Below are 11,976 nucleotides of genomic sequence, written 5' to 3'. Positions count from 1 at the left end.
GTGCTCATTTCTTAAGCAGCCATGAGACCCGGAGCAGGGCTGCCCACAAAGCATGACTACCATGCTGACACTTTGTAAAGCACTTTATAACACCTAGAGACAGACATGTTAATATAGTGCGAACTCTATTTGCACCTATCCCTCCATTGTAGGCCAACAGGGAAACACAAAGAGGGAATTTTGTACAAAAAACACATTAACGTCATGTATTTTTGCAGGGGATGAAGACTAGATTATGTCCCCCATCACTTGCATTGAAAGCTCATTAGGAAGGGCTCTTTTTGTATGAGCAGGAGGAACGATGGCAGCAAACAAGCCCTGCTTCAGTGCTCATGTGCTTTAAGAAAAATTGCGAATCAGTCCTTTAAGGAGTATGCTCTTATATTCTTTTCAGCCCTGCTTTGTTAATCATTCAATCTTATTTTATGTCTGTGTCATCGTAGGTTTTTGTAACCCAGCTATACTCTCTGTGCCTGAGACAGTCCTTTAACAGAGATTTTTAACCCCAGCGAGGAACTTTCCTGGTTAAATAAAATAACTTAAAAAATACTGTAAGAAGTCATTAATAAGAAGTGGCTTGATAAAAAGAGAAACATCTGGATAATACGATTGATTTTTACCGTATTATTGTACAAGGTCTGACCTATATAATGGCTGTTATAACTATGCAATAACAGAGGGGGGCCTTTCCGTGTCCGTGCCGTTGATTGGACGAGTTGACCGGACGTGACGTCAGTAGCGTCCGCATCACTTTTAATTTAAAACCGGAACAAACAAAAGAAACCAAAGCAAAGCGCAGCAGCTGGCCGGTGTTATTAAACAGAAAACACACGGTGTGTATGTGTGTATGTGGAAAAAGGCTCATTTATTTATTTATTTGAGGGACGAGCTCTGCTGAACCGCAGCTGGGGAAGAAATGGAGAGATGAAGATGATAGCACAACATTAGCCAAGCGTCAGGACTTTATGTTTGGATTTTATCTCACGCGTCTTTTATTTTGTAAAGCGTTACGGTTTCATTTGGTGTTTCTTTTTTAAACAAAATTTAATTTTTCTGAGTTATAATGAAGAGCTCACATGCTGCCATGTCAAGCCCGAGGAGGACGAGGGAGTGCGGGCCGGCCGGGCTGCTGTACCCGCTGCTCGGTGCGTGTCTCTGGGCTGCGGTTGTCGGATACAAGCCTGTGGTCATAGTGCACGGTTTGTTCGACAGCTCAGGGGATTTTATAAACTTAGAGCGGTTCATCAACGAGGTGAGTGGTCGGGCTGAAGAGACGCTGGTTCACTGTGGTTGTTATAAATATAATGTGGAGAGGAAGATATATGCATGTTGTCTTACAGGGCTCGACCCTGTACAGTTTGAGATGCAGGCCTTACAGCTTGTATAAGCACAGCTAAACCTGTATCTGCACACTGCAATATTATACCTTTGCTTTTATCACAATGGTAGAGCCAGAAGACTGTCTTGTAATGTAAATTGAATTAGTTTTCTGTGTTGTTCCTGCAGCAATACCACAGGAAAGTGAGTGGTTAGTTCTGTACTGTGGGCTCATATACTTACATGTATTATTATAGAGCTGTGCATGTGTTACCTTGGTTTATTATAATCTGTAGCATTCTGTAATATTCCATAATGTTATCCATAATTTGTGTATGTGATCTATCTTGAGCCAATCTGGGCTTTTTGTCACATTAAATCTATGAGAATTAGGAGGTGTGCAGGAGGTTTTTTTCAGTGAAGTTGCCACTGTTGGTAGTATCAGTGAAATGTGCCCTTTCCTGCTCTCCCTCTTGAATCCTCCAAACCCCTCACACACCCTGTTAAACAGACACACACTTCAATGCTGTGCTGGGAGTGACATGGTTGAGGGAGGTTTTTGTGGTGACTCCGGCAAGGTTGATGTGGTTAAACTCCGATTAAGTTCCTCTTTTTCACCTCTGTTGTATCAGAAAGTTTACAATGAAAACCAAACGGCGGATATTTTTGGCAAAAAACAAATTGAAAGCGGAAATGCAGACCGCGCTCTCTCTGCTTCAGTTCGCCTGTGATCCAGCCTTCTTACCAAACAGCCCGATGAATCATCAATATTTCACACACATCCTGATCAATTAGTAGCTTAACATCCCCATGGACCTTTGATAACACAGGAGGTTTGCTTTGCTTTGCTTTGCTTTTAATGCTGAGGTTAGCGTGTTGCTCCTTGTAGCTGTTTAACACTTCATCCAACAATATGAGGAGTTATTTACACACAGTTCCTCACTGCAAGCTCAGTACAGACTGTTTCTGAAGCAATAACACCCCCTTCTCTCTCCTGCAGTCTCATCCTGGGACAAACGTGACGGTCATCGACTTGTTCGACAGAAGTGCCAGCCTGCAGCCCATGTGGAAGCAGGTGGAGGGATTCAAGGCAGCTATTTACCCAATAATGCAAAACGCAGCAGACGGGGTCCACTTTATCTGCTACTCTCAAGGTCTGTGAGTGCATTTGTGCAAGTGCAGTAGAAACATAAATGTGGTATTTGCTGGAGATTATGAAGCGGTCTTGGTATGTGTCTTTAAATCCAATGTCATTCTTGCAGAAGGTGACCTCAGAGTGACACAGTATTCTCTACATTGGAAATATTTTCCATCTGTATGAAAAAGATGTGGCTTTACAAGCTTCTGTATCTGTTGTTTTATTGACTGGATCGATTTCTTTATGAGTCTTTGATTTCTGCTTCTGTCAGAAGTTGGAAATTCCCGGCCAGCAGCTTGTAATTCAAACTGCAAAATGCCCCAGTCGTTAGAACCAGGGGAATTGATAGGTATGCTGATTAGATTTTCTGTGTCCAACGTACACGTAAATTACTTGTGAGCAAGCTTTCCTAACCTGTTACCTATGCACATCAGTATTTCTGAAAAGAGAAAATTCTTTTCTCATCATTTTCACATGCTTTTAGATTAGATTAGATAGATTAGAGTTCACGCTGTACTGAAAGTCAAGATGAAATGTATTTTCAGGAACATAAATGTGAAAAATAATGGTGTAATCTTTACATTGTGTGCAATTAATACAATTTGATAAAGATCATTTTCAGCAATTTTGGTAACTGATTAATCATTTAAGCATTTCCTTGAAGCAAAGATGCCAAATGTTTCCTAATTCCAGCTTCTAATTTCTGATGAAAAAAGCAAGACATTTAAAGATGTCACCTTTGTCTTACAGAACTTATAAGGGGAACTTTTCACTACTGTATGACATTTATTCAGCTTAAAATAATGAAAATAAAGGAAAATAATCAGATGGCAGCCCTTAAGAAATGAGTTCTTCTCGTGTTTTCTACCTAAGTCATCATTAAGTTGCATTTTTCCTGGTAAAAAGCCAGTATTTTCCAGCATCCACACGAGTGATTATCTGTAAGTATTTGTCCACTGCCACACCTCCTACAGCGGGGAAATTACAATGTGTCTGCCCTCACTGCAAAGAGGAAGAAGCAGGTAAAAAGAGTGATGAAAAAATACTTCTTTGTTTATCACAGGTGGGCTGGTTTGCAGAGGAATCCTCTCCACTCTGTCTGACCACAACGTCCAGTCTTTCATCTCTCTGTCCTCGCCACAGGCCGGGCAGTACGGCGGTAGGTTCACCTTCGAAAGCTAAATGCTAGCTAAATGTTTGTTTTCAGCTGAAGCAGGCAGCTGTTTTCAGTGAAGGGTCTCAAAAAAACTAGTGGAGGGTGGCTCAAACTCAGCAGCACAGTGCAAACGTTATAAGTACGACTCTTGCTCAAGAGTGAATTAAACGTAGATGTTGTTGTGCGGTAAAGTAAAATAATGAATGAAACCATCTATGGTGAAAGCCCTCAGTACACTACCTGCTCAGCTCCAGACAGCAGGCAGACACACCAAGCGACCAGCTGGTGAACACAGTGGAGCATTTAGCAGCTAAAGAGCCAGATATTTCCCTCAGAAGTTGGTAGAGACCAAAAACAGAGCTAAAGGAGAAAACAATGGACACACATTCATCTGGTGGCCAGAGGCGTTTTTCCAAATGAATGATAATGTTGCCCTGTAACTGCTGGGTGTGTAAATAAGCAACTGGATGCTAACAAGTTTGCCATATCAGCTCAAAAGGATAAAAACATATCTCCACACGTTAGCCTTACGCTAGCTGTTACTGTCCCGTGCAGGCCTGAAGCCTTTGCTCTTTGCCTTGCACTGCTGCACTTCTTTTATAATGATGTTTTTTGCTTCTCTCGCGTTCCCTGTGGTCTATTTTTAACTTTATTTTATTTTCCATCTTTTGTTACGTATTCTCGTTATTCTCTTTTTTATTTTTACCATTATTCTCCATGCTGATGTTACGCTTCCCACTGTTTGTTTGGAGTGACCTTCAGCAGGTGGCCAGTTCTTACACATTGTACCTTTAACATGTTTTGGTCTAGGTTCATCTCTCTGACTCTCAGCACTGTTCTTCATCCTGCTCTGTGTCCCTTGTTTTCTCTCAGACACAGACTACCTGAAGTACCTCTTCCCACAGTTTGTGAAGTCCAACCTTTACCACCTCTGCTACACTGCAATAGGTCAGAGGATATCCATCTGCAACTACTGGAATGGTGAGACTTCAACAGCGTTATTAAAATGATATTTCTTAGATTATCAAACCTGAAAGTTAGATATCCAGTGTTTTCTTTAAAATAAGGACAGGTTAAGACACGAGGCCTGAGACATACTGGTTATTTGTCCTCTCTCCTCCTCCTCCTCCAGACCCCCACCACAGAGACCTGTACGTGAACAGCAGTGATTATTTGGCTCTGCTCAACAGTGAGAGAGCCAATCCAAATTCAACAGGTCAGCACATCCCTTGTGGGTAAAACTCATCCATAAGTTTAATGTATGTAACAATCACCGGGTGCATGTTCATCTTTATGATTTGACCACCTGAAAAGAAGTATTAATAAGTAGGAAAAGGTTGTTAACATCACAACGTCCTGAATGTGCTTCAACTTCAAATAATTTCATCTCTCAGAGTGCTGAATGTTTATGATGAAAAGTTATTAATTGTCATCATTTATTTGTGCTTAGTGGACCAAATGCAATGCAGTCCAGTACAACAGCACAACTGGATTGCAATATGTTGCACAGATGTACCTAATAAATTGGCCACTGGGTGTGTATTTACTGTTTTACGTTTCAGAGTGGAAGAAGAACTTCCTCAGAATCAAAAAGCTAGTGCTGGTCGGAGGACCAGACGATGGAGTCATCACTCCCTGGCAGTCGAGGTGAGTTCATCCACTGTCGTCTGTCTTTTCATGCTGACACATGATTTCATGGGATGATCTTCCTTACACCAAATGTTTTTATGGTAATCTTTGACACATCGCACATGCGATTTTCTTGGGAGTGGGGCAGCAAATGTGCGACCAGTACAGGAATACTTTTTGGTGCTAAAATACATCTAAAAGACCAGAGTTAATTAGTTTAATAGAATATTGATCATACTCTTCTGTGCCCCTGATGAAAGCTGAGGGGTTGTCTTTATTGAACTTTTTTTGGGGCTGTGGATGACTGTCACCCTTCTGTCTCTCTCCCGATTTTTAGTCAGTTTGGATTTTATGACGACAACGAAACCGTCATAGAGATGCAGCACCAAGATGTGAGTGAAAATCATGCTACAAACACACATATGCAACACTGTTTTTAGTTTATTTTAGATAGTAATGCTCATTATGATCATTACACATACTATTTTTGCATTATTTCCATCTATAGTTAGTTATTCATTATCATGCACAACATCACAAATACCTCTAAAAGCTTCAAACCCGCCAACAAACCACTCTTCAGTTACGTGCTGCTGTGGAAAAGATACCCAGTTTGAAAACAGGGAAACTTTAGATTAATTTAGAAGAATAATGTATCATATTCTTCTTCTTCCTGTTTCAGTTATATCTGAGAGATGTTTTCGGTCTGAAGACGCTGGCGGCTCGTGGAGATCTGATCATCTGCTCTGTTCCCGGAGTCGAACATGTATTTTGGCACTCGAATGAGACCGTGTTCCACCTGTGCATGGAGAAGTGGCTAGTGTAGACCAAAACTCTTTAAGAGCACACACACACACACACACACACACACACACACACACACACACACACACACACACAGATACACACCTGCAGTTTTACAAACTTCCACCAACTTCCAACTCTGCCTCTACAGTTACTCTTAAGTATCCTGTCTAACATTTGTGAGTGTACTCTGAAGCGTTGTGTTTTTCCTTGTACCTCCTGATGGTGTGGTTTGTGTTTCTGTTTTATTTTTAGTAGCTACTCTGTCACTTTAAAAGGAATATGTTGAGTTTTTTTGGGCTTATTTGCCTTCTTGCGGAGAGGTAGATAAGAAGATTGATACTGCTTTCATGCCTGTGAGGTGTGTTTAAAGCTGTAACCAGCAGCCGGTTAGCTTACTGTAGCATAAAGACTGAGAGACACAGCTAGCAAAAATGCTCCTACCAGCTCTGTAAACTTCACTTAGAAACACGTCTTACATTTATTTAAATTGCACAAAACTGAGTGTAAAAACCATCACTTGTGGGCCGGACTATTTCTTGGTCGAACGCATTTACTTCCTGTAGTCTAGTCATCACTGTGAGCTTGCCAGGCAACCAATGGAGACCTCAGAAAGCTTTTGCTCTCAAAAACACCGTAAAACCACAAAGTGTCCTCTTTACACTCCAGTTTTTGTACAGATTGAACAAAAGGATATATGCATGTTATTTAGTGAGCTTTAGACAGCTGGTAGGTTGATTTTTATTTTATTTTTTTAATCTTTGGACAGAGCCAGGCTAGCTGTTTGCCCCCTGTTTCCAGGCTTTGCTTAATGCTAAACTAAGCTAAGCTAACAGTTCATATTTATCTTATTATTCATGAGAACGGTATAAATCTTCTTATCCGACTCTTGGCAAAACTGTCAAACGATTCCTTTCATTTCTTTCTTTCAAACCGTGTTGCTGCTGTGGAACAAATCCAGCACATGACTGCGTGTGTGTGCTGAGGGCATTTTGTCAAACACCGTCAGAGGCAACAAATATAAAGGCTTCCATAAACGTAGAGAAGGTTTAACTCCTATTATGTTGTTGCAGTGTGCAACAATAAAGCAGATGTTGAAGGAGCACTCCAGCAATTTAGTGTTGCATTTCTATAAAGTATAGGGACAGATTACAAGGAGGAGGATCAAACATTTATGTAGCAGAGACTGAAATATCCAGACTTTTATTCCCAGGTTTAAGCCCCAAAATGCTGCAGTTTCCACAATGCAACTCAACGGTATCTTTCAGACCCTTCCTGCCTGGTAAAAGTCTGCCTCTTTCAAAATCCTCACCTCTGGCTTGTAACGACGAGTCCCGCGTGGCTGCTCTTCATGTGTAAAAATTGGTGGAGTGCCCCTTTAACTTATATTGCAAAGTCAGATTATTAGAAATTTCAAGCCCGCATACATACAGTATTTATCCGTGTGTGTGTCTGTGTGTGTTTGGTCACACGTACCTCAAAACACCACACAACACGACAGTGCCTGAGTGACGTTCTGTCATCTTGTCTACATGTACAGAATCACTGCCCTGCTCATTTTATGATGCAGTAGTTTATATCTTTTTATTCTCCCAATTTTAACCTGGGGAGGTCGTGTTTTCCGTTTTTTTTTTTTTTTTTTCTTAGTGTGCACATCTGACCGTGTTTATTCTCATTATCATGCAGTGCATTGGAGCTTTAGTAGATTAAGCCTTAAATTTTCCCCTCATGCCTCAGTGTTTCATGTCCCATACCGAAGTGCTATGGTACACTGCCTTTAGTGATGGTGCTAAAATGAGCGAGGGGAGAGATGTGGAGACTGATGTAGAATGACCAGGGAGTGGCAGTGCTATATTAGTGTTTACTTGTCCACCAGACTATTGTAAGTGGCAGTCACCTCCCATCGCATTTAGATATCTCAGGCGTCTCTGTTGCAGAAGGGATCGGTTTTGAACTTAGCATTTTGCTGCATGGTTCATGGCTGCCTGTTGTACTTATATTTGCTTCTCAAAAGAAGAAGAATGGAAATATCTATTATGTGATAAAACAAGAAGTGAATTACTATTTCAATGAGTAAGGTATGCATTGCACAACATTTAAGCGGAGAACTAGAAGGGAAATGATTTTAACTCTTTTTAAGTTGTTAAATTCGCAGTGTTGTTTTAATATTGTTGCATCTTTCATGTTTGCTCATACAAATTTATTAACTGCATATGGTAGGGATTGAAGGGATATCATCTGTGTTGAGTTTTCTTGTTTTAAAAAGAGTAGATGTCCAAATGGACAAATTTTTAAAACTCAAACAGAAACTGCTATTTTGACACTGTCTGACAATTTCTACAATATTTGGTCTGCCAATGAAAATGTGTCAAATGTTGTCAATTCCTCAATAAAAGACAGTTTTGAGCATCTCTTTTTGTCTTGATTTATGAATACAGATTTTCTATATATAATGTAATATTATTACAATAATATTATAGTTATTTGACTTTTGAAAACTCAAATATTGTACTAGATTCAGAAATGTATAAATCCTGGATATCTAATTTCAAAATCACTGTTTTAAAGACAGGAAAGGTGATGTGTAATCTTATGGCTTTGATAATTAATAAATTAAAAAATACTTTCTTTCTTCATCCGCTTTTTATTTCCATCACGTTGTCAGACTTCTGTTCCGCCAGTTCAGTTTAACTACACTTTATTTTAGTCAAAAAATTATGGCCAATTTGAGTCCCAAAACGTCAGTCGTCCGGAACGAAAAGACTACACTTCCACGCATGCCTTGCGCACCGGAAGTAACCCACCAGCTCACCGGATATCAGGACGCGGCACCCCGAAAAGGCCCTTTTCCGTCTCAGAGAAGTGTGGTACAGAACGGCAGACACAAGTGAGTGAAAAAATCACTTTTTCCTTGCTTCATATGTCGTTAAAAATATACTTCTCGGATAATTAGAATCCGCACTGACTCCTGTGTCCCGATAAATGAGAGCAAAATGAATCCGTTTTGCCGTTATGTTGTTTTATTTGCCCGAAGTGTTGCCTTGCGAGCACAACGGCGCCGAGCGTTAGCATGTGGCTAGTTTGTTAGCACATGTGGATGCGGCATGTTGATTAGCCAACTCCATCGTTGTCAGCCAGTACTCCATTTCACTGACTTTAAAGGTCGTTGATTTACGACTGCAGCGTTTTCCCACTAGTAAATACGACCACTGTTTTTTAATGTAAAACTTGTCCCTTTTCAGACCATCGCTAGCTTGTCGGTTGACATCGCTTAAGTTGGCTAACGCTACGTTAACTTTGAGGAAACAGGCTTCATGTAGGGCCCTGCTGTGAAAGCGTGGCTCAGTGTTTTACCTGTAATCTCAGTTTACATTTGATTGAAGTGATCTGTCGGGAATAAATGTTTAAAGTATTTATTCATGGTGTGTATGTAACGTCGGCCAGGGTCGGTTAGCCTGTAAACGTTTAGCGCTGGGTCATGCATGCTAGCTAAGATGTTGATCTCAATGAAGCGTTAGTTGATGGGGATTAATGTAGTTTATCATACTGGCCGATGTTGTTAAACGAACAACAGTAATGTTACGTTCAAGCTGATTGAATATGTTACAAAGACAGATCCGGTGTGATTTATAATATGGGCAGCATCATCCAGACAACTGACCAGTTTGTCTTTTATTAACACGGGGCTATCTAATGTGATGTTAAAAAGTAAAGTGCACATTGCCTTAAAAAAATGTGCGTATTTGGGGGGGAACGAAGGTACACACAAAGCTGTGAGTTGAGCTTTTTTTTTTGTGCTTAACCTTAATTTTATTTGACCACCTGCCCCCCCCCCCCCCCCCCATTAAATCCTCAGTGACTGAGTGGGAGACTGCCCCAGCTGTGGCTGAGACCCCAGAGATCAAGCTCTTTGGAAAGTGGAGCACCGATGATGTCCAGATCAATGACATCTCTCTGCAGGTAAGCAGCAGAAGACTCATGCTGCTCGTCTCAACTGCATTTAATAAAGTACTTTTTTTTTTATATCAATGTAAAGCGAGGCTAGAGTCACGCCTGGACACTGACCTGTTGACCTGGTGTGCTAGAGTGCTCGCAGAGGAAGCTGTCTCTGCTTATTCATTGGCTGTAGTCTGTTGTGACCCAGTCAATCACCAACTTAGACACACTACCACGTCGCACATGCTGTACCTCAACAATGCCGTCTTCAAATATGCATAAACCAGGATTCTTAAACCACCCCTTGTACACTACAGGATTACATTGCTGTGAAAGAGAAGTACGCCAAGTACCTGCCACACTCTGGAGGACGTTATGCCGCCAAGCGTTTCCGTAAGGCCCAGTGCCCCATTGTGGAGCGTCTGACCAACTCCATGATGATGCACGGCCGCAACAACGGCAAGAAGCTGATGACTGTTCGCATTGTCAAGCATGCCTTTGAGATCATCCACCTGCTGACTGGAGAGGTATGGACCACTGACTTTTACAACAGGTGTCCATTTGTTTGTGACCTAAAACACTGCAGAGTCAGTAAGATCAAGACTGATGAAAGGCAGCAATCAAACCATAAGCGACAGAAAAGGATGAACTGTGATGTTGAATTAACAGTCCTCACATGGAACAGGTTATTGCAGTAATAATACACGAGATATTCATAGTTTTTTGTTTTGTCTTTACGTGTTTAAACTGAGAAAACCCAGAATTTTTCAAAGGAGAAAATTGGCATTTTTTGATTTTCACCCAGTTTAAAGTCCCTGAAGATTTGATAGCGGTTTGTCCCGCTCTAAAAACACTCCCCAGCACTCAGATTTTAAATTTTGTTCCCAGAATCCCCTCCAGGTCTTGGTGAATGCCATCATCAACAGCGGACCCCGTGAGGACTCCACTCGTATTGGTCGTGCTGGTACCGTCAGGAGGCAGGCTGTGGACGTGTCGCCCCTCCGCAGAGTCAACCAGGTAACCAAACTCGTTTACTTTAAAATAGTTTTCCATTCTGCATCTCTCTTAAAGACAAATTGTTGCTGTGCTTTCATGTATCGGGCAGGTTAGCTGTGAATTGTGTCCTTCGTAAGCAAAAGTGGGAAGAAGAGCTCGTTAGCTTCATTTTAGTGCAGTGAGCGGATTACTTTTACTACCTTTCATTGACATAGAACTGATAAAGTGGGAGTCATACAGTGTTATTTGAATTCATATTTAGAGCCAGAAATATTATTTGAGAAATTAATATTTCACTATTAAATAATCTTTGTCCTTTTTATTGAAATGTCTGTATTTGATGCATGAAGCGAGGCTAGAGTCACGTCTGGATACTACCCATTGTCCCGGTGTGCTAGAGTGCTCGCAGAGGAAATATCTTTGCTTATTCATTGGCTGTAGTCTGTTGTGGCCCAGTCAATCACCAACTCAGATACACTACACTCCCAGCCAGCGTTTATCCCCCCGAAGCCAACTGGTCAGCGTGTCTCACTGGCTAACGTCTGTCTCGTCTTGTAGGCCATCTGGCTGCTGTGCACAGGAGCAAGAGAAGCTGCTTTCAGGAACATCAAGACCATCGCCGAGTGCCTGGCTGATGAGCTGATCAATGCAGCTAAGGTAAGAGTTCATCCACTTATTGCACGGCCATGATTCAGAGCGTCATGTAGAATAAGTAGCACCGTTACAGACGACTCAAAATGCAGTAGGAATCCTCCTGGTGTGCCATCCTGATGCTTTAATGCAGTCTGTCACTGTGGTCCTTCTTCATATTTTGTTGTGGAATGTATGCTGAGGTCTAAAACTGTATTTCTCCGCCTCCTCAGGGTTCATCTAACTCTTACGCCATCAAGAAAAAGGACGAGTTGGAGAGAGTTGCCAAGTCCAACCGTTAAACATGTTTGCTTTCTAACAAAACAAATAAATTTGAAGAAATTTCTCTCGCTGCCATGAGTGCTTTTTG

At 41.3% G+C, this 11,976-nt stretch overlaps 2 protein-coding genes and 2 non-coding genes across 4 annotated transcripts; all 4 read left to right on the top strand.

Moving 5' to 3' along the window:
- The first annotated feature begins 749 nt into the window (after positions 1-749).
- Positions 750-8,457, top strand: ppt2b (palmitoyl-protein thioesterase 2b). Its single transcript, XM_070985396.1, has 8 exons — positions 750-1,252; positions 2,318-2,471; positions 3,519-3,614; positions 4,485-4,592; positions 4,744-4,827; positions 5,174-5,258; positions 5,578-5,632; positions 5,923-8,457. Exons 1-8 carry the CDS (start codon positions 1,064-1,066, stop codon positions 6,064-6,066), a joined length of 915 nt encoding a protein of 304 aa, XP_070841497.1. The 5' UTR covers positions 750-1,063; the 3' UTR covers positions 6,067-8,457.
- Positions 8,458-8,862: 405 nt separating this feature from the next.
- rps5 (ribosomal protein S5) lies at positions 8,863-11,952 on the top strand. Its single transcript, XM_070984751.1, has 6 exons — positions 8,863-8,931; positions 9,901-10,004; positions 10,298-10,507; positions 10,869-10,997; positions 11,535-11,633; positions 11,840-11,952. Coding segments are annotated over exons 1-6 (612 nt in total). The 5' UTR covers positions 8,863-8,930; the 3' UTR covers positions 11,909-11,952.
- Positions 10,079-10,212, top strand: LOC139346430 (small nucleolar RNA SNORA3/SNORA45 family). Its single transcript, XR_011603257.1, has one exon. It is a non-coding gene; the product is annotated as a small nucleolar RNA SNORA3/SNORA45 family (small nucleolar RNA).
- LOC139346429 (small nucleolar RNA SNORA3/SNORA45 family) lies at positions 11,325-11,456 on the top strand. The gene has a single exon (XR_011603256.1). It is a non-coding gene; the product is annotated as a small nucleolar RNA SNORA3/SNORA45 family (small nucleolar RNA).
- Positions 11,953-11,976: the final 24 nt, after the last annotated feature.

This window comes from Chaetodon trifascialis, chromosome 17, assembly GCF_039877785.1.
Source record: "Chaetodon trifascialis isolate fChaTrf1 chromosome 17, fChaTrf1.hap1, whole genome shotgun sequence".
Classification (NCBI taxonomy): Eukaryota; Metazoa; Chordata; class Actinopteri; order Chaetodontiformes; family Chaetodontidae; genus Chaetodon; species Chaetodon trifascialis.
This window is presented reverse-complemented; position numbering and strand designations above follow the sequence as displayed.